The sequence below is a fragment of the Osmerus eperlanus genome, chromosome 6 (assembly GCF_963692335.1).
Source record: "Osmerus eperlanus chromosome 6, fOsmEpe2.1, whole genome shotgun sequence".
NCBI lineage: Eukaryota > Metazoa > Chordata > Actinopteri > Osmeriformes > Osmeridae > Osmerus > Osmerus eperlanus.
The window spans coordinates 4,997,111-5,019,644 of record NC_085023.1 but is presented as its reverse complement, the minus strand read 5'-3'; the positions used below and the strand labels follow the sequence as shown (position 1 = coordinate 5,019,644).

Sequence of the window (22,534 nt, the reverse complement as noted above, 5' to 3'; positions counted from 1 at the left end):
CCGAGACTCCTACCTGCTCCTGTCGGACCTGAAGAACTGGCCCCAGGCCAACATCACTCTGCAGGTGGGTAGGCTCCAGTGTGTGTGTGAGTGTGTCTGTGTAGGTGGGTTAGTGAGTGTGTGTCTAGATGGGTGAGCGTGTGTGTGTGTCGGGATGAGTCCGCGTGTGTGTGACTTAGGTACGGCTCCCCATAACAATAACCGATGTAGCGGAACGTGTATGAAACATGTCAAACCTGTTGACAAAAGAGGATGGGATGACCTTGTGACCTTTGACGCCCACCCCCGGGGGCTGCAGGTGTCAACGGCAGAGGACAACGGCATCCTGCTGTACAACGGCGACAACGACCACATCGCCGTGGAGCTCCACCAAGGTCATGTCAAGGTCAGCTACGACCCTGGGAGCCAGCCCGGCCACGCCATCTACAGGTACGTGTCTCTCTCTCTCTCTCTCTCTCTCTCTCTCTCTCTCTCTCTCTCTCTCTCTCTCTCTCTCTCTCTCTCTCTCTCTCTCTCTCTCTCTCTCTCTCTCTCTCTCTCTCTCTCTCTCTGACTCTCTCTCTCTCTCTCTCTCTCTGACTCTCTCTCTCTCTCGCGCTCTCTCGGCCTCTCTCCCACACGGACAGCGCCCTCTGTAAACTCCGTCAGCTGATTATCCCTCGCCACACTGCCTTGGAGGCACAATGCCAGGCGTAAACAACACGATTCTCCGTGATTCTCTGGAACTTTCTCTGTGTGCCTCAGTTTTTTTATTTGATGTAATTTTTGTACTTTTTTGGTCTAAAACGTTTTTGTCATGTCCTTCTCCTCCCCTCTTTTAAAAAATCTCCCCATGCCACCCCTCATTCCCCCTCTTTCTTTCTCTCCTCCGTTTCTCCCCCTCCTCCCCTCTTTCTTTCTTTCTCTCTCTCCTCCCTTTCTCTCCCCATCCCTCCCCAGCACGGAGACCATTAACGATGGCCAGTTTCACACAGTGGAGCTGGTGACCTTCGACCAGACGGTGAACCTGTCCATCGACGGCGGCCTCCCCACCACCATGGACAGCTTCGGCGCCGTGCGGCCCCTCAACCGCGAGGCGCCGCTATACGTGGGGGGTAGGGGCCCTCTCCAACAGAACTCACCCCCCTCCTCTGCAGGCACTCTGAAATACTACACTACTGTCACCCCCCCCCACCCCCAACGCCCCACCCCAAAACCAACACCTCATCTTGTCACCCCTGCACCCACACCCCCCCCTCCAACACACACACCTCATCCCAGCCCAGCCCCAGTCCCCGCAACCCAACTCCAAACTCCTTCTTCATTCTATCAGACACAGTCTCACTCCAGTTCTGTGACATGGTATTAGCATGCACCATAATTAAAAGTTAAACAACTGTGTTGTATTATTGTTTCATCTGTAAAACAGCTCTGTCAATAAGCAGGGACCATTCCTGACATTAATCACTTTTTATGGCAACTCTCACTTGAGAAATGGAAAAACAGTCACTGGAGTGACTTGACTCACTTGAAATAGTGTTTTTTCTGATGTCAGGATTGGCTTGGCATTGGCAGGTGCTCGTGTGGTGGTGTGTTTGTGATATGTACCTGTGTCTCTCTGCCACTGACACTTTCAAAGACTCTGAAGCTGCTTGTCATTCCTCAACCGCAAAAAACGATTTGGGCTTGGGTCTGTCAACAGCATCAGGGCATGTCTCTTTGAAGCATCCTCATCTTCCTCCTTCATCCCAGCCATCCCAGACCTGTGTTAGCTGTCTGTCTGTGCCCCTGGACGTCCTCCACCGCACCTCTAACCAACATCTCTTCTCTCCACCATGTCCTCTGCCCCTCTCCCTCCCTCCCTCCCTCCCTCCCTTTCCTCCTCGTTCTCCTACCTCCCTGCCCCCTCCCTCCACACCTCCCCACCTCGCAGGCATGCCGGTGGATGTCCACTCAGCCGCCTTCCGCATGTGGCAGATCCAGAATGGCTCCAGTTTCCACGGCTGCATCCAGAACCTGTACATCAACAACGAGCTGCAAGACTTCACCAAGACCCAGATGAAGCCGGGCGTGGTGCCGGGCTGTGAGCCTTGCCGCAAGATCTACTGCCTGCATGGCATCTGCCAACCAGACGGGGCGCAGGGACCCATCTGCCACTGCCAGTCCGGCTGGAGCGGACCGCACTGCGACCAGCCTGCCAGCCAGCCTGCAAGCCCCTGCCAAGGCAGCAAGTAAGCGGTCGCAGTTAGTTTTTTCTGTTTATTTTTTATTTTGAAACAACTGTCATGTTTGGTTTGGTGAGTTGACCGACTGACTGGCTGGCTGGCTAACCAACTAACTCTCTGGTTAACCTGGCTGGGTGATTGTGTGGTCCAAAAGACTGGACTGACTGACCAACTGGCTGACTGGCTGTCTGTCTGGCTAACCGACTGAATGACTGTCTGGCTGACTGTCTGTCTCTTTGTCCGGCTGATTGTCCAAATGAGAGACTGATGATCGACTGGCAGACTGACTGCCTGGTTAACTGTCTGTCTGCTGGACTGACTGAGCCGTGCTCTCCCCCCAGGTGTGTCCACGGGAAGTGCATCCCTCTGGACAGCCAGTCCTACAGGTGTGAGTGCGAGGACGGTTACCGCGGCGCCCTGTGCAACCAGCAGGGGGAGCTGTTCAACCCCTGCCGCCGCCTCTCCTGCAAACACGGACGCTGTCAGATCTCCGAGTCGGGCGACGCGTACTGCCACTGCGAGAGTGGCTACGCCGGGGAGCTCTGCGACGCCGGTACGACCGCTGGGCCGGTTACTCTTCCTGTCCTTCTTCTTCTTCTTCCTCTGTGGGTTTTAATGGCAGTTGGCGGCATTCTTTGATGGTGCAACATCGCCCCCAACTGGACTGGAGTGTGGGCCAGAGACAGAAAAGGCCCCGTTTGAAATGAATGTAAACAATCTCAAGTGTCTCAGCATTGGGCCATTGACCCCCCCCCCCCCCCCCCTTGTTTAGAAGTCGGAGGTGTCGCCCAATCAAACGCACCGATACAAAAAGCAGAAGATTTGACCAGTGTGTCAGCATAGTGTCTGTGGTCCCCCCCTACTGTCTGCGTCCTGGATGTTAAACCTCCATACAGTACCCATACAGTACCCATCTCACAGCCTTGTGTCCTTCCCTCCTCCTCCCCTGTCCAGAGTCTGAGTGTCGGGGAGAGCCCGTGCGAGATTTCTACCAGGTCCAGCGGGGCTACGCCATCTGCCAGACCACCCGCATGGTTTCCTGGGTGGAATGCTCCGGCACCTGCGACACGGGCACCTGCTGCGCCAGCCAGCGAATGAAGCGCCGGAAATACACGTTTGAGTGCAGCGACGGCACCTCGTTCAGCGAGGAGGTGGAGAAGACCGTCAAGTGTGGCTGCGCAGGCTGCATGTAGCGCGTCCCACGCAAACCTGCTGCTGCCACTGAAGCTGGAGAAGGAACGAGAGAAAGAGAGAGTGAACCGGAGGAAAGAAAGATAAAGAGGAAGAGAGAGAGAGAAGAGAGTTTAAAAGAAATATATATAAAACCTCTATATATTATGGACAACAATGTTTGTAAAATAGGACCTTTCCTCCCTATCACCATATGCGTCCATGGGTGTGTGACGTACAGTAACACAGAGATAAAAAAACAACGACATCAGCAACAACAACACAGAGAGTTGACAACGACAGCAACCGCAGCAACGTTGTATCTGCAACGTTGGAGCAACGTTGTATCTGCAACGTTGCTCCAAAGGGGTCCAGATCTTTCCCAGGGTTGCGTTCAGAAGGAGGACCCCCTCCCACCCTGCCCGCACGGTGTGTTCTGTCCCTGTGCTCCATCTAACCACATCTCCATCTCACATCTCCACTTCCTGTGGCCCGTCAGAAAGATGGTGGCGTCCAGTCTGGTTTGACGGTGGAGAGAGGGATGACGAGGAGAGATGGGAGATAGGAGGAGAGGAGGGTTGGGCCGGATGGCTGGTTCAGGCTAGGTAGATGAGTTGAGCTGGGAAGGAGCTAGGCTGGGCGAGGATTGGTGGTTATTTGCTGGGTAAAGCTGAGCTTGGCTGGGGTCCCTTTGGCCAAACTGAAGCAGGCCAGGTTAGGCAAAAGTGTGTTTTGCTGGGCTGAACCAGACTTAGCTAGACAGGACTGTAGCTGGGTTGCCATTGGCTAAATTGACCTGGGTTTTTTATGGTTGTGGTGACTCTACGCTTTCTCAATAAATACTTACACATACTTATCTGCTACATACACACACGTACACACACTTGTCTGATGTAACCACGGGATGGTCATGATTGGCACATATGAGAGTAGAGAGAGGTCAGGGGTCAGTGATAATGTGACCTGGTGTTGCGGTGCCCTACTGAGGACTGATGACCTTATACACACTGCATCAACTAGCAACATAGATGAATAGTCATCCGCCCTTTAAATGTACATGGTCACCTTACACAGGATGCCAACTCAAACACCTGGTAGTACCATTTGGCAGTTGCTAGGATAGGCGCTTTCTACGGTTGTCGGGGAAGCTTTGTGAGGTCACGCCCATCATTCCCAGTAACACCCCCATCTGAAGCGGGCAGTGCCCAGTGGTAAACAATCCCAGCATGCATTGCCTCAGGGTTAGGATGATTTGCATAGCCCCTCCTCCTTGTAGAGAGGGGCATTTAGGCCCCTCCCCCTCGATGCCTGCAGTATTAAAACTTGAGCAAACTATTGCATGTGTGGAGAAGAGTTTGCTGATGAATATGTAGAGCTTTTTATCATTATTATCATCATGTTTATTACAAAACAAAAATGTGCAGAATTGTGTTTATTTTTTGTTTTGTTTTTGTCTAGTTTCAAATGTTTTTGCATTATGATTTTATTTTTGTTATTATTTGGTTTGTAATCTGTAACTCCTTTAGCCCTCTCTTTATACAGAAATGCCTAACAGATTCTAATATATATATTTGTATTTCATTTTGGTATAGTATTTTTATATGTTAAAGAGTAATCTGTGTTTTCTGGAAGCGTTGGAACAGTCAAAATGGCATTTGATCAGTTATTTAGCTGTCTCTGTTACTTTACTGTATTTCACTCAACCAAACTAGTTTGTAATTGGCCAAAACAAGATATCAAAATGTTGGCCTTTGTTGTATAGGAGGCAGTATTGATCTAGAAAATTGTTTAATATTGTATATGTTGTCTTCCATGTGAATATTACATCTAATTCATTTGAGTCTGTGTGCTTTTCCGTTTTTACGATTTTATTTATTTTATCTTAAGGCTTTTTCTGTAGTAATTAAAATACATACTTGTCGCTGATTTTAGTAAATGATACAAAAAGAAACATTAAAAAAAAAAAACTAAAATAAAAAAAAAATAGTGAAAAAAAAAAGCTGTAAGGTATTTGTGACATCGCTTAACCAGTTCCGTCAGTGTTCATTTCTGACCTGCTCAGACACATTCCTATTTGGGTGCAGGAGCCACAGAGCATGGGGCTAATATTAAGATGAGCGACTGCCCCCCCCCCCCCCCCCCCCCCACCCCCGTCAAGAACCACATGGCTGAAATATAGATATACACACCACATTTTGGGGGGTTCTGTTCAAGTGATGCTAGTGCTAGTAATTCTTCTGTAATTCTCAACAAAAAAAATATATATATATATATATTCTCTATATTTGGAGAATTATATTGCTTTCAGGAAACCTCCACCAAAAAACAGTCATGCTCATTTGGAAACACACTAGAGGCATAAAAGATACGAGGAAGATAAACTGCGAGACAAGCCTATAGTTTTACAAAACAGAGGCCCACCAATCAGATGTGCCCAAAACAGCCAGTCATGTGTTGCCACCTGCAACTTTGCGACTGGGTAAACACTACGTTCAAGAGCTGTACAGGTGCCATAAACAGAGAATTAAAGTAAATAACCTGAATGTATAAATGTGTATAGATAAATATGCTCTGCGCTTATTCATGAAGTGGTAACTTATATAGCTGTTATTTAGTATAAAGATGCCACAATCCTTGTTGCTTGTTTTCTACAGTGGGAGGCCTGTATTTTAAGCTGTGGTATGGTTCTTCCTGCATGCTTGGGTAACTGCTCTAGGGTCAGTCCAGAGTCCCCCCCATCCTTTCCCAGTAGGGTTTGAGAAGGATGACGACTGACCTAAGATCTGTCCCAAGGCGCAGTAATGCCAAGCCTCTCCTACAGCAGTGATCTCCCTTGTCTCTCTCTTTGTGTTCCATACTACGTCATGTGATCCAGTGGTGTTCAATACATTCGGAGAGTTACGAGTTCTGTTCTGTGTTCTGATACTGATGACCTGTCATCCAATGGGTTCATTAAGGCTCTTATATCCATATGGGCGTGTATCAATAGTGTCACATGACTCCCTGTCCCATGGGTCCTTCCCTCCATCCTGCACTGATGTGACCTGAAACAGGTGGCTTCCATTTCCTGGTTGTGATGTAGCCCGGAACTCCTGTGTCACATGACCAGCCTCACTAACATCCAAAAGGAACTGTGCGCAGAATAAAAAAAATGATGCAAAATGTCACTGATGTATTAAACTGGTGCATTAAAAGGTTTGAGAACCACAGAGAATCTCTGGGGTTTCCACAATTGTGTTGTATGTGGCAGGGTTAAATTGCAGGATAGAACCTGTCTCCCAGTGAAGCTGAATGTATGTAGTGCCACCGACAAAATGTTTACCAAAACTCCACTTTTCATTCAATAAACTTTAATGTGTGTGATTTTACCAGTGTGGCTCATTTGTCTCCTTGCTGTTTTGACTGAGCAGTGTGTGTTCGTGAGTGTGAGTGAAAGTATAGTTTAACTTACAATAGTGTTTAAATAGAGAGGAAAAAAATACAGACAAAACTTAAAATTCAAACATCTTTATAAGAACTCCAGCAAAAATACAGTCACTAACATTAAAGATGTATCATTCTTGGGATTAACATAAGTAAATCCTTGTTATTTCTTTTCCAATATACAAAAACAAAAAACTATAAATATCAACGGCATTGAATAAAACAAGTTCAAGTTGGATATTTGGTGGTTTGCTTAATTTAGGTCTATTAAATTCATTTGCCATTAAGGGGATCTTAAATAACGATAACATGAATGATACGGTTTAGCATTTACAAATGATTACTTTTGTAACGTAAAATAACCATCATAAAAATAACACTGCTAAAACTTTTTTTTTTCCTCTCTCGCATCTTTTGAAAAACGGATGTTACTATTGCTGAATTATGGAAGGTTCACACCAAGAAAACATATTCCTGAAATCAAATCAAGATAAACTGTAAAATTTAATTGTAGACAGGTAGGCTACAGGCAGGCATCATTTACAAAGACTTCAAGAAAAAAGAAAAGAAGATAAGGGTTCATCCATACGGCCACTAGAGGTCACTCTGATGCTGAAAACCATGACATTTTGCACAGAACCAGAGAACTAAACAGCAATGACATCTTCCTTGAACATCGCCATCACTGAACATGGCCATGCACAGTTCTTAAACATATCTATCGTTATACATACTGACTTCCATCCAAAGAAAAACATTGTCTTTAACATCGGTACATTCTGCCTTGCCTGGTGTCCAATTCTTTCAAACAAACACAAATCACCAATCACTGGTTAACTACGTATTTATCCGTAATCACTCCTTATTGATCAATGATGAATGTTTCTTCAGCCCGCCAGTACTCAGGGAGGCACAGGTACGTGCATGCATAGTTTCAAGGAGAGGCGGGTTTACAAACCGGGGTTTGTTGTTCTGAAAGTACATAACGTTTGTTTCTGAGATTCTATCCGTTGAGGTGATTGTTGTATGGAGAGTGGGCTGCTGATTGGGTGGGACAGACTGCGGGGACGTTGGCGTATTCACATTAACGAGACGGCTGAAGCATGCACGCGGCACGACTATTCGCCATTAAGCTAAAACAAGGTATGGAGGAGACGGACGGGTGCGCGGGAGGCTCGAACACCGCAGCTCACCGGCCACTGTCTCCTACGCGTTAGAAACAGAGGGGAAAGACAACGACCCTTTGTTGAAATGTCATGACACAAACATGGAGCTTACGGGCGTTGTTCAAAGTAAAACAATGACAATATCAAGAGTTATAATGCTCAGGTTCTGACAACAAGAGTCCACAGAATCGACAGTGAAAACAGAGACGAAAATATGAGGATTGCTTCGGATTCGACATGTTGGAAATCAAGGATGTGGGCGCAGCGGGGCGAGAGGAGAGGAGGCAAATAAAGAAGGGGAGGGACTGCAATTCACAGAGGGAAGGGTTGTGCATGGAAACTCACTGCCACTCTCCTTCCACAGTACTCAAACATGTGCAGCAGCTAGAGAACTGAGACTCCACCTACGTTAACACACACGTCTATTAGTTCACACTTGATAAATAAGGCACCTGATCACAAGTCACACTTGCACACACACTGACTGCAATACACACTGGAGGCATCCATGATGTAATGACAAGAGGCGACGAGTTGATCACTAAATGGAAAGTGTATGTCAAATGTTCAACAATGACAGGCTATGTTCCTAAACAATAGGACAAACACTGTTTTCTCATGCTTGATGACAAATCTGGCATTGAAGTTGAGAGAAACAAAGCAATATTTACGATGTCTGTGACAGACTGCCAGAGAACACTACTCTCCTGCATGGAATCACATACAACCCTCACAACACAAACACACACACACTTTCGAAATCTACATTAAATATATCCCCGTCACCATTTGCATTTTGCCTCAGAAACGTAACAAAAGCATTCAACTATCCCACAAAATCACAAAAAAAACTGCTTTTCCTCCTAATCTTTTCACCAAGATCATTTACAAACACAAAAGGAAAACACACGAATAGTCCTTTTTGTAGGGGGCAAAGAAACAAAAGACCAATCCCACTTGACAACAGCAGTCTGTCTGCAGTCAGGTTCTACTTGGTCAGAGACATCCTGGTGCGCTTGGCAGGAGTCTGTGGGGCCTCCTGGCCTCTCTTCACGGCAGACTTCGGATTTCCCTTCTGTGTATGTGCGGAGCCCTCTGCTCTCTTGGTGGCTGACTTAGGAGTCCCACTTGGCGTCGGTGTCGGCTCCTGGGCTTTCTTGGTAGCAGATTTGGGGCTTCCGCTCCGAGTAGGCATGACCTCCATCTTCCTCTGAGACCTGGTCAGTACCTGGTCCGAGGAGACCGGCGTAGTTGTGGCATCCATGTCCGGAAGCGGAGTGTCCACCGGCCCCTCTGCACCTTTACCTACAGTGACTCTACTGTCAGTGACCCTACTTTGAGACGGTTTCTTTGTCTGTTTTTCTTTCGCACCAGCACCTGGTTTGACCAGCGGAGAACTATCCACTCCTGTTTTCTCTTCTTCAACCTGCTTTTTATGGGAATCAGTTTTAGCCACAGCAGCAGGGGCTGAGGACTTTGGTGTTTTGGGGGACTTTTGAGGCAATTTCTGCAATGATTCACTATCCCTCTTCATAGGCTCTCTTACAGTCCTACTGCTGGTTGTCTTGACCACACTTTCCTTTCCTGCAGGTTTTTGATCAAGAGAGGGTCTCCCTCTCACTGATTTTGCTAAGACAGGCTCCTTAATTTTTTTATTATCTGTCCGGCAGGGTTTAGCTCCCTTCACAGTTGCTAGTTTCGGTTTAGAGTTGGAGGTTTTCACGTTGGCAGCCTTGAGGCTTTCCCTTGGTGCATCCTTCACCTTTTTGGAGGTCTGCTGGACCTGCATCTTCTCCCGGATGTAGTTGTACTTCCTCAGGATCCTTGCGCTCGCTGGAATCTTCGCTTTAACAGAGGCCTTCTGAGACTCACTTGCCTGGGCCTGGATCTCGGCTGAGGACGCGTACGGCTTTGTTGAGATCCGAGTGGCTGTGGTTAGCTCTTTTTTCTCCTTCCCTTTGGATATAGGGACCTCCTGCTCCAGGGCTTTAGCAATGAGTTTCTGGCTCTTGGGAGTGCTCTTCACAGGGGAGGCAATAGCAAACTTTTTCAGATGTTTCTTCAGGCGTTCGGCCTGCAGGCTTGGGAACACCCCCTGGGAGGTCCCTGGGAGGCAGGAAGAGCTGTGGAAGCACAGCTGCGTCTCAGAGGGAAGACGAGTGTTCACCTTCTTAACGATGACTAAGGACTTTGTCTCTGTTGACTGTAGGAACCATCGGCAGATACTGCTGAGGTCAAAGTTCTTCATGAAGAGCATCTGGACAGGGGAGAACCTCTGGTGTTCCGAAGACCTGGGCTTTCGAACCCTGCGCTTGCTCTTCCAGATGGCCGCCTGTCTGTCAGCCTTGTTCTTGTGCTTAGGAGCCGGCTGACCCTCTTTGTCCATCTGGAACCAGCCTTTTTGCATCTTATCAAATTTGGTGTTCAGGTTACTGATCATGTGTTGGTGTTCCTCACTGTTCAGGGCCTCCAGAAATTTGGGGGGAGTGGGTGCTGGCGGCTCCAGTCTGGGAGGGAAGAAAGGAAGGCCTGAGCAGGAGGGTAGAGAACTGGGCAGCTGAGAAGACACTGGAGAAGACTTGGGCGGAAGCTTTGTGATCTTTTCTGGTTTCACCCTGAAAGGAGACAACACTTCTCGGGGCTTCTCTGGTGTGTTTGGAGCAGTGGAGGAAGAGGGTGAGGCCAACCTTTGGGACCGGAGAGCTGACTTCCTGTTTTCAGGAGGTGATGAAGGGATAGGAGTCACACGGGTAATTGAATGGCTAGTGGCTACTTCAGCTTTGCTGCTTTCACTCCTGAGTGGCATCCTCCCTGGTCTTTCTGTATTGAGGGATATACGGGAATCTGCTGCTGGAATTCTGTCATCTGGCAAAGGTGTTGCATCTGCTGCCTTCAGCAGTTTGCTGGCTTCTCTGTCCTTCAAGGGAGTCCGCTTGCCTCTAAGTGGGCTACTCTGGGTGGTTGCCTCACTACTCATTGCCCCTGGGCCCTCTGGGAGGGAGGGAACCTCACTGGTAGTTTTCGGCGTCTCAACCTCCTCAAACTCCTTTACAATCCCTGAAGACCTAAGCTTTTGTATGGCCAGCACCCTGCAATCTCCCCCCATGTTGCTCTGCTTCTCAATGGGCTTAGTTCCTGGAACTGTCTCGACTGCATCCACACTCTGCTCACTGATAGCCTGTGGTGCTGGTGTCTGTTGGGACTCTGAGGGTTCGATAGAGGTGGAAGTCGAAGACAGAGGAAGTGGAGGGGTGGATATGGGGAGGGGAGACGGGTTGGTGGGGAGAAGGGGCATAGGCTCAGTAGAAGTGGGTGGGAGGGATGTGGAGGGTCCTTCAGAGACAGAGGACGTCATGGCAATTGACTGGGGAGGAGAGACTGCTGGCCCGGCTTTCTTTGATTTGGCGGATCTGAGTGGTCGTTTAAACTCCTGGGTTTTAGAGGAATCCACTGTCTGTTCAGGGACTGGGGTGAGGGGAGGGGCAGGTGGAGATTCAGACACTAGGACAGGGACGGGCAGACAGTCAGGGACTGGGGCCGGGGCAGAAGGAGGGGCAGACACTGGTGCTGGCAGAGTCTCAGTTTCTGGGGCTGGTGTCTTTTCAGGAACGTGGGTTGGTAGAGAATCAGGAGCACTCTGACTTGCTTCAGCAAGGCTCTTTGACCCCATAATGTTTCGTCTCACGTTGATACGGCTCCTTGTGGGATGTTTTGGAGCAGGACTTTGGACGCTCTCAACTGGAGAAACAGCGATAGATGGACTCTCGGGTTTGGTCTCGATAGGTTGGACAGAAAATGTCATATGTGCCTTTGCAGGTCGTTTCAACAAGGGACTTTTAACTGAGTCAACCGATGAGCCAGGAGCAGATGATGATTCAGAAACGCCATGATTGCCTTTGGAATGGCTCTTAACAGGTTTTGGAGAACTTTTCTGAGACCTTCTACGCAAGCATCTGTCAGAGGCTTTGATAGGCCTACCATTAACATACCCTACAATTATCTTCTCAGTTTCACTAAATATAACTGGTTTGGGCTGAAACTTTTCATGACGCTTCCTACGCCATGGAGGTAGCTCTTTCAGAAGAGCCTCCAGAGACTTCTCAGGGGAGAAATGAACCAAAGGATCAATCGTGTGCTCTTCTTTTATGGTGGTCATATCTGTAGCAGCAGACTCTGGTTCAGCCATATCCACTTCCTCAACCTCTTTCAATTCCTGCACTGTCTGAGTTTCATTTCCACTCTGATCTTTTCTTTCAGAGGAATCCGAGTGCTGCTGGGTCTTGGCCTCCTCAGCCTGCGCCTGCTCCTTCTCTTCCTGCTTTTCGTCTTGGGCACTCTCCACGACAGGGTTTGGTAGCTCAGCTTCCTGCTGGGGTTCAAGGTCCCCATTCTGGACCTCCTCTGAAACACACAGGGTCTCCTCCTCTCCTCCTCTCCCTGTAGTATGACTTCCCGTTGGGTTTGCCCCTACCTCCGTCTCTATCACTTCAGATAGACTTTCGTTTAATACTTCAACACCACTTGCATCTTGCCCCGCTGGTTCGACTACAGTCTGAACTACTCTCTCCTCTGACACAACGCTCTCCCTTGCCTGCTCTGAATCTGTCACCGCAACCTGTTCAGTTTCGTTCAGCTGGGTTTGAGGAGGGGTAGGGAAATCTTTGCACTGGCTCTGGTCTGACTCACTGTTCTCAACTACCGGGTTGGCTTCGCTGGCGGCTGCTTCCACCACCCCATCAGCTATGCCAGGGATGTCCATCTCAGACAGTTGCTCGGAGGGCGTCTTCTGACTAGCCGTCTCCGTACAGCCCTCAGCGATGGGAAGATCTACCAGAGGAACACCGTCGGGCTTGGCCAGGGCCTGTTTAGGAGTGACAGTAACTAGGCTGATGAGGTCTGGCATTGGGGCGATTGGATAGTTCCCAAGGTTGTCGTTGGGTCTCGACTTGCTGGCCAGCGTTCGGACGGTTTTCAGCTCCCACATCTCCTCTACGTAGAGGTGGCCTCTGGTGCTCTTCCGGGCGTTGCGGCGCGGGAGCATGCGGTGCCGCTGTCTCCTCAGCGACTCTGTGATCGGCTTGTCGATGTAGACGAGGTCACAGTGGCCGAGGTCAGGGTCGGCGATGAACACGGACGACTCCCGAGCACGATAGCATGAGGATCCTCTTATCGTCTTCCTGGCAGTTCTAGGTGACATGTGGCATATTGCGTCTGGTGTCCTCTTCTCTGTACAGGGCTTGGATGGTGTGCCTTTTGTGTGTCCAATCGCTCCCCTCTGTCTGGCCTGATTTGAGTGATCAGAATGATGACGTCTTTTCACTTGGGAGCTGAGTCTAGCACTGTGGCTCTCAGCCCTCTTTGAGGGGTCAGTATTGACCTGTCGTTCCTCTAGTTTTCCAGCAGGAGGCACTACAGAGGTGGTGAGTACACAGGACAGTTTCTTACCATCCCCAAGGCTGCCAGACTTCATAATTTTTATTTTCAGAGGAACGTGGTCACTAGGACGTGTGCTATCACGCTGTACAGGACTTTTGATGGGAACCGCCAGAGCCGTGATGCCTTCTGAAACGGTTTTCCGGAGGTCTAAAGCCGGCCCCCCGGTTCCTGGTGTCTGCAGAGAGACAGTAGTCTCAGGGATTTTCTCGGGGCTCACAGAGCTGCTGGTGTTGACACTGGCCATCTCCTGGATCTCCAACTGTCCCTTAGGAGTGGACATTAATGGGAGTGTGGGCTCTATGCACGTCCTCGCTGGGGTGTCCAGGCAGGATTCCGGGCAGACAGAAGTGGATCTTATGTCCACCAAGGCAGGGTTAGGGTTCGAGGCTTGTGAAGTGCAGGAGGAAGCCTTGACTGCTTTGACTTCAGTCTGGAGGAAACCCAGGGCATCCACTATCTGTTTCTGGTGGTGTGGACACAGCTTGGCCATGAACTGCTCCAGGGTGGAAGTGGACTGCAGATCCTGGGCCTTGGCAGTAAGCAACTCTGCAGACTCACTGAAAGACAACGAACACAAGTCAATGATTAAAACATCATCTTGATTTAATTCACATGATAACAAAGAGGCAACAACATGATTAATGAACGACTTTGGCCATTTCCGCTTCTATAAATCCTAAACCAAGCCTATTGATTTTTCATTTCAATGTCAGCATTTTCACATTACCACATTTCCTTCTCAGTTTTTCATGTTCTATGAATAGGACAAACTTAATTCAAATGACACAAAAAAAATCCTGGAACTTTTTCAAGCTGGAATAAAATCCCAATAATCAAATAAGAAATTATAACAGTGGTCACATTTGGAATTCTGAGCTTGCATGTTAACATAATCAAGCAGTACTGTAGAAAAAGTATAAATTGTAACAATAAATTGTTTAATAAATATTGATCCATGCAAGAAAAGATGACAAGTGCCTCCATTTATTTTCACAATAGATTTATTAGAAGAATAAGTGATTTTGAAAAGTGGTTCTATCATCCAATGACCAATTACAATGTTACAGCTGATCTTTTTCAAAATGGCAATTTTCCTTACAGAACACATCAAGTAAATTCTTACACATGCACAAACACAATTAATCAATGGTGCCCCACGTTAAATGCAACATACATAAAATTAAGATCATATTATTCACTTCAGTTCAAAGATTACATATTTGGGGGCAAATATCTATTTGTCAAGTTGTCAAATCAAAATAGCCTTAAATAAAGGAAAACATACTAGTGCAATCAAATAAACATGGTAATTAGTGATGATTAAGTGCTCAACTACATAGGACTTTAACGACAACCAAGTCTGAATAATAAGATAGTACAAAAAAACAATCCATAAATAAATTACAGTAAAAATAATGCATCTTGTCATACCATAACATGGCGAGAACTCAAATAAAGTTCTGTTGAGGTTTTGGTGTGTGCCTTCTGACTGAGCATCTTCAACTAAATCTACAGTGGAACAATGGATCTGTTGTTTTTGGCCTTGATCATGCAGCTGAGGTAACCGGCTAGGGAACTTAATCACTGGGGTAAGCATACATTGCTGAAACACACCCATGCCAGGGAGATAGGGATTAGGCGGTGTGTGTGTAAATGTGTGAAATAAAGGGCTGAAGATATTTAAAAGTGACTGTGTGTGAGCAAATAGGAGTGTTTAGGAGTTTGTGTGCATGGGTGTTTGATTGACAGTGAGATAGCAATGAGAGAGAGCATTTGGACTAAAAGCAAAACTAACTGTAATCAGCTTATATAACGGATTTTACATTTTACATTAAAGTGAAGCTCAGAATAGGCTGACATGAAATAGACTACACTAACAACTAGAATTAGACTACACTAACAACTAGAATTAGTTAACTATCAACAGTAGGTGATATTTATGGTGGTTGAGGCACTGTGAGCTGGAGAGAGAATTAAATACAGATGCAGCTAGAAACCCCCTTCTGGCTTTCATCTTTCCTGCACTGAGTTAACATTGACATTCATTGTGTTTAAAAGGACAAAGAAATAAAACTCTTGGTTTTGCATTACATCAGATATCTTTTGGCTCATAACACACAATCAAAAGAAGGCTTGTGTGACCAGCCAAAAAAGAAGAATGTATTTTGTGAATTGTGAGATACAGTAGTTCTAAAATGGAGCAACAACTCTAAAACAACAAAAAAAAGACGGAAGTAAAGTAGCTTTACTTCAACTAGGTTTTTCGACCCGCTTTGTCATTGTTTTGTAAATTGACATCCCTGGTTGACTTTTTGACAGTTTGAGTCTAGAGATAGTACCTGAAGAAGAGGGAGTGGCATTAGTTTAGTCCCTGAGGGTGTTTTCACTCTCCATTTCACTTTTAACATTGTGATCTGATCACAATAATCTGAATATTTACAAGATAAATTACACTTAAGTGTTATTCTTTTCTTTTCTTTTTTTACAATGGGGTGAGATGGGGGATCAATAGGACCGACCAGCATAAACAAGAGCAGGAAAGATAACAGGACAACAAAAAGGACAAAGTTCACAGACACAGACTACACATGGGTGAACCCCATCTGGGTTGGAGTGGCTTTTCATATTCCAAAAAAGGGCAACAATTTAAATGAGGGTTAAATGAACTACCATGTAACTACATAGAAATAACTGTAGTAACGACATTGAAGGTAAACTCCTATGTAGTCAAACTTCATATTGGTTTAGCAGTACAAGCTGTTAGACATGAGAAACTTGGTATGAGGGAGGATAGGCTTTTCAGGGGTAAGCCAGTGTTAAAATCGATCTTGTTTCGTTAACACAATGTTCAACTGCTCCATTACAACATCCATTTACCCCTTCCATTCTTACCCTTACTCCTTCCCTGACTCCCCCCTCCTCCATACAGTGCCTCCATACAATACACTTTTGTAGTGACACTTAAAAACATAGAATTGTTTACCTGCATGTATAATGTTTTACAAAAGGTATTGCCATGTATTTACATGGTAATTACTGCAACCTTCAAGTAAAATATTGTCCAAAACTGCATTCCAGACCATGTGCCCAAGTCAATGACTTCAGCCAACTTTAGACGTGTGCCAGACTGGGCAACAACTTGTCCATCTTTTATCCCACCACTACATCCTTGCAAAGGTACACCAAACTTTTACCTACTTCTACATTGGTTGGATGAAGAGGACTGAGGGATGGGAAATTACAGATATTAAAGAATTCCGAGTATCAATCATACATGTTTATGGAGTCATAGTGTAGGCTATGGCTCAATGTGACATAAATATACATTGCATACACTTTGCCATAAACCCTTCAGTTAAAAGGCTTAATCAATTTCACCTTACATTTCAAGTTGTCCAAAAACAAGACAAGTGTTGCCTTCAATCCTCATGCAAAATACACCAATATTTCATTCATTTATACATAAATATGAAAAAGAAAATAGTTATGCTTCTAAATGTAAGCACTTTAAAGTTTATTTTTTATTTCTCCGTTAAGAGAAGTGCGCTCTCAGTAGTTTAAACTTGGTGCCTTTAAGCAATAACCCATATGGTCTGTATAACCTTAACAGTCCCTCCAGTGCACCACACGAGGATGCTGCATATTTACAGCACACACACTGTCAGTATTCACAGTCCTTTCTGAAGACAGCGGCACATTGAACCATAAATAAATATCAAATCCTCATCAAAATTGAGTCACAACAAAGCAAGAGAAAATGATTGTGTTAAACAAGTTGACAAGTTAAATTAATAAAGCATCTCCTGCGGCTAATCTGATGTGATTCTACTACGTAGAATTAACAATATAATTATTTGTATATATGTGTGGTATATATTATCTGTAGTATTTGTATAGGTTTTGTGGAATTGGTGTATAAGCTATGTACATTCAGGGCTGCTTTAGTGACAGAAGAAATGCTCTGTCCTTAAATACTGTCCCTATGGTCAATAAAGATTATAAACTTTAAAAAGCTTTGACATTTTGAAATGCTTGACAAAAGAATTTCCATGAGGGGTTTTAAACAAATCAAAAACTATTTTCCAACACACAATGAACTTACTGCAACGACAACCAAAAGATCTGCAACACGGTAAAACATGAACTCCGCATCTTTAAAAATGTAAGCATCAAGCGTGCATGAAACTTTTAAACATATTCACATACCGTTTCAAAAAATTCCAGTGTTTCATTTTCAGTAGTCTCTCTTGCAGTCTTAGCTTAGACAACAATATTGGCTATAAACTAAATTATTTCCATATCATATGGCCTTGCTATGGTAGTAAGCATTTAGCAGCAAGAAAACAAATCTTAGACCATATTCTATATGCCATTTTTGCCATCATAATTATACTTCAAAAAAGCTTTTGGTCATGTCTCTTGGCTTGCCAATGAGAACACACAGAGCTGCTACATACAACAAAGTAGGTCCTAAACAACTAAATACAATTTCATTTAAGAGCTGAGGTAGTAAACCATCAGATTTGCTACGGTCATTCTTTTCTTTTTCTTTTTTCACGATATGAAAAATATATGAAGTGTCTCCTTTGTTGAATTTACATGAAATTGCTGTATGGTGACGACAACAGGCAAAAATTAAATTAAATTAAAAAAGGCTGAGAATCTGGAAAAGAAGCCCTGTGCTATTCGGTCACCTTTGATTAAAAACGATGCTCTTGGTTCTAAAGCATAGCGTTGACGGAACCTAATTTGATTAAACAATGTTAAGTTTGAGTGGGAAGGCAATTATCTGTTATGCAGCATGATTGTCATGGTGACACTGAAAAAACCTTATGACTGAATTTTTTCACAGACAAAACTGTCAGAACTCATTCCCACTCTATGCCATATTTTACATTTGTCTCAGACAACATACCAATTAATGTTCTTGCCATCTACTGAGTAACTAAATTGAGAACAATTAAACCTCTTTTATATCATGGTCTGCAAGTTAACTGAAATGTTGAACATCTAAAAAAAAAGGTTGAAAGACTGATATTAAGTTTAAACGCATTAGTCGTTCTTCTAGTAAAAAAAACGGGACTTCCAAGAACCTCAGAAAACCTGTAGTATTTTGCAACAGAAATTTGCACATTTCACTGACTCGTCACACTTTCATTGTTGTTATGGGGGAAAAAAGATAAACAAATGCTTCTACTAACCATGCAATACACCTGAAGGCATGCCTGTGGCTGGTCTTAACTGGAGAACCTCTCATCCAGGTTATCTTTTGCGCGTTAACTGAAGGTTATCCACAAAACACAACTACTTTCAAAATGGCAAAACCCCTTCAAAACGGTACCCAACACATGTTTCCAATAGCCTGCCTGATTCTTGCATGAGTCACAAACATGTTTTAACAATAAGTCGCTTTGGATAAAAGGTTTGTGCTAAAATAGCCTAATTCATGGTTATCTATTGGTTTGATGCAAATGGTGGCACTAAAATCCTATACTATGCAAGGTACCACCATAGTCCATCGGTACTAACGAAGTCAGGATTCAGCCCTCAAATAAAAGGACGTCCTGGGTCCCATTTGAAATTAGTTTTGAACATTACTATTTGTTTTAAAAGTACTGCAAGAACAATAATAAAATCAAAATACATTTTGAGTTGTATGGTCACCTGATACAAGGATCACTGAAGCATCACGATCCCACATTCTGGAATGTCCTGAGGTATAACTGTTGATAGTGTTGGTAGCATGTACACACAGGTGGTGCTAAATATGCCACATGGTGATAAAAACCTGGTTTTCAACGTTGTGGGGAACGGTTTCACTGCATTGATGTACTGTAGCAACATATGAGATGAAAAGAAAAACAATCATTTAAAAAATAGGACATCTTTCAATGATGAAATATTGAAATCATGCTTAATCAAAAAGGAAATTGTTTTCAATTGAAAATGTTCCCGTCTCTCGTCTTTAAGAAGTTATCCCAGAGGTAATCCTACCTGACTCTACGTGTTTGTTTGTGCCAACTGTAGAGCCACACAGATTTGAAATGTCACAAGGCTTTGAACTGGCACTAGTAGAGCGCTACTGACACTGGTTAAGGTAGTTGTGAAACACCTGACACAGTAGGGTGTGCATATTTGTCAGCCGATGTAAGGTTTGAGTCCCTTCAAAAAGTTATGAGGATGAAATATTTTCCTCTTTCACAGAAGACAACAAGAGGCACGGACATGTTAGGTATGAGGTATGTCTGTGTGTGTAAAGATATCTAACATAGTAAATTACATACATTTCTGATAGAAACATGGATTTGTTAACTGACAAATACTGCAGCCCATCCTGAGTTATGAAGGCTACAAGTGAACAGGGGTCGAGCTATTCAAACTACGCAGCAAAGCGGTACATTTCAGAGTGTTACATAATCTGCCGTGCTTTTGGAAAGTAGCTCTGAGATTTAGTTGTTCAATAGAGAGGGAGATGAAATTCCGGACAGGAAAAGTTGTCGTTATTGTTATCCAAATAGACAAACAAAAAGGTATAAAATAAACACAAGATATTCACAGGAAAGAAGTTGCATACCTCCTTTCAAAAGTTCGACACGTACTTGTAGCTGTTTGGTCAATTTCAGTCCACAGAAGCGCATTTGCCAAGACAGTGACAGGAAAAGAGTTCTCTATCAATCAAGTGTCTGCGTCAACATCTCACAGAAGAAGCAGCGACACACTTCTGGACCGTTCGCGACGTTCAGGTGAACTACTGAATCAGCTGATTATTCACAGGGCTGTTCAGAGGCATGAAGAGAAAGAGGCTCAGATCGAGGACAGAACGGGGCGCCATTTCCAAAAAACGTTGCATTTCGCTCGCTCCAATTTGAATTGCACGGTATGTGGATGGCTTAGCATATTCATGTGCACCAATTCGATCGATAGAATGCAGATTCAGAGGGAAATGTGCATTGGCTTGACTAGCGCAGTGTTGAAATGGAGAGGGTTGAGCAGCCGAGTCACGACAGCAATATCATCACAAGTTAATAGTGGTCAATTTCATCATAAGATTGTTCATTACACAAGGGAATATATTTAAGGAGTGTATTCAAACTCTTTTAAGGGCAAAAAGGAGTGCTGACAATTGAGTGTCCCCGACAAGAACCGCTACTTACAGTAGACTTTACTCTAATTAACAACCTGGGATTAATAGGTCAAATAAGTGATCCGTGAATACGTAGATACAAGTGCTTTTTGAACAAATCAGCATCATACACAAACTAGTTATGTGTACTGTATAGACGGCTCTTCTACTCCCACTGTATGGCAAATGCAACTAGTTACCCACATCTCAGCTTAAACACCACCACGTCACGTCATCATCATCGTCATCATCATAATCAAGAGTACTGCATTGTTTCATCGTGTTGTTCTCGTGTAACTTCACTCGTCTGACGAGAGGCCTGTGTTCAGAGGTTCCCTCCTGTTCTCTGAGGACACAGGCTCCCCATCCTCAGATACGGAGAGCTGGGAGTCCTGACAGGCCCCCTCCTGGAAGGCCCCCTCCGGGAAGGCCCCCTCCTGGCTCTCTGGGGCCTCCATCCCCTCCGGCTCCTCCGTGCGGCTCATCAGCTTCAGTTTCTTCTTGGGGGGGTGTTTCAGGGTGCCCAGGCGCTCCTTGACCTTGTACTCCAGGGTACTGTGAGGGATCCCATACACCGTCTGGGCCTTGGATACGCTCATCTTCCCCCCCATCACCACACCGATGGCCTCCTCCAGCAGCTCCGTGTTGTACTGGCGGTAGCGTCCTCTCTTCTTCCTCGGCTGTTTGGAGCCCAGGTCGGCTTCCGGGTCCGAGGTGGGATACGGGCCCCCTCCTCCTCCTCCTCCTCCGGAGGCCTGACGCTCAGTGTCTAGCGCCCAGAACTCCCTCTCTCCTCCCAAGCTGTCCAGGCCTCCGTTGCTGCCCCTGCGGCCGTGCTTGGGGAGGATGGAGCGCAGCCTCTTTCCAAGGCTGTGGTCACAGTGTGGGTAGTTGGACGGCTCAGAGGCGAAGGAGCCCCACGAGAGGTCTCGCACCTGGGGGATCTTGAGGTCGACGGGCGGGGAGTGGGACAGGGAGAGACCCCGATCTCTGCCGCCCTCCTGAAGGAGTCCCTTGCCACAGGAAGGGGACTTTGTGAAGAGCCCAGCGGCCTCCAAAAGGCTGGGCAGGTCTTTGATGTGGTCGCCGGCCCCTCCGTTGGCCCTGAGTTTGAGGAGGGCGCCGAACTGAGTCTTAGGGCCCCATGCAGAGCCGTTTCTGGAGAGCAAGGGCAGGAGGTCGGGCAGTCTGGAGGTGTGGTTGTGGCCGAGGTTGGGAGGAGAGTCCTCATCGCAGTCCTGGGGCTGACTGACCTCCCGTTTGATGTGCAGCGAGTGAGCGAGAGACGGGATGGGCTTAAGAGGGGCGGAGTGGCCGATATTCTCCCTCCTCCTTCCATCCTGCAGGCTCCTCATAGGCAGCCCGGCCTGTCCGTCAGCTCTCAAGGATCGCCTGATTGGATGGAAGGAAATTGGGTGTAAGCAGAGCTTGCACAGTCTCTCTTTCTAAGGGAGGATGGGTTGGGGAGGGGAGAATGTTGGCCACTCCTTTATTAGATGGCCTTGCTCAGGTAACATCACTTTATCGCTTGACTTAAATATCTGTGTGTTTGTGTGGGCTGCTTTTGAGAACAAAAAGGCTTGTGTTTGGTCATTAGTTTATTCTTGACTTTGGGATTGTCATTTCTTTTTACAAATTGCGAGTCAACATAACAGTAAAAAAAACAAAAACAATGATGAAATAATATCCAGGGCAACGAAAGGAAAATAAAAAAAATTATATAGGAAAAAGAGCGATAACCATCCCCCTGTGGTTGATGCAGTAAAGCAGTCTAGCGTAAAATACCTGAGCAGGGCACAGTGACTGTGGCACCAAATGACTGATTCTAAACTGGAGCCCTTGGTTGATTTTGGGCGAGTGACGTTACCACTAAACAAGCACAGCAATAAAAGAGTAAGCCAGCACACATGGGATGGATGTTGTGTCTTCAGATGTTATGCAAAGATAAATGAATCACCATATAAACTCAACTGTCATGGATGCTGATCCTTTGATGGGAAACCCCATTAAAT

General features: G+C 45.7%; 2 protein-coding genes across 3 annotated transcripts in view; one reads left to right on the top strand and one right to left on the bottom strand.

Moving 5' to 3' along the window:
* The window catches only part of slit1a (slit homolog 1a (Drosophila)), an 8,755-nt gene extending 2,013 nt beyond the window's left edge, over positions 1–6,742 (top strand). The window contains exons 3-8 of the mRNA XM_062464491.1: positions 6–64; positions 299–429; positions 940–1,094; positions 1,913–2,210; positions 2,546–2,757; positions 3,159–6,742. Of these exons, the coding sequence (XP_062320475.1) occupies positions 6–64; positions 299–429; positions 940–1,094; positions 1,913–2,210; positions 2,546–2,757; positions 3,159–3,397 (1,094 nt within the window). The 3' untranslated portion in view covers positions 3,398–6,742. The remainder of the gene's footprint in view (positions 1–5; positions 65–298; positions 430–939; positions 1,095–1,912; positions 2,211–2,545; positions 2,758–3,158) is intronic.
* A 384-nt stretch (positions 6,743–7,126) lies between these two features.
* Positions 7,127–22,534, bottom strand: part of wu:fc17b08 (ligand-dependent corepressor) — a 29,798-nt gene continuing 14,390 nt past the window's right edge. Inside the window, exon 7 of one of the 2 annotated variants that reach the window (XM_062463090.1) lies at positions 7,127–13,956. In XM_062463090.1, the coding sequence (XP_062319074.1) occupies positions 8,952–13,956 (5,005 nt within the window). In that variant the 3' untranslated portion in view covers positions 7,127–8,951. Of the gene's footprint in view, positions 13,957–17,339; positions 21,915–22,534 lie in introns of those variants that run through there. The other variant, XM_062463091.1, reaches the window with a different exon arrangement.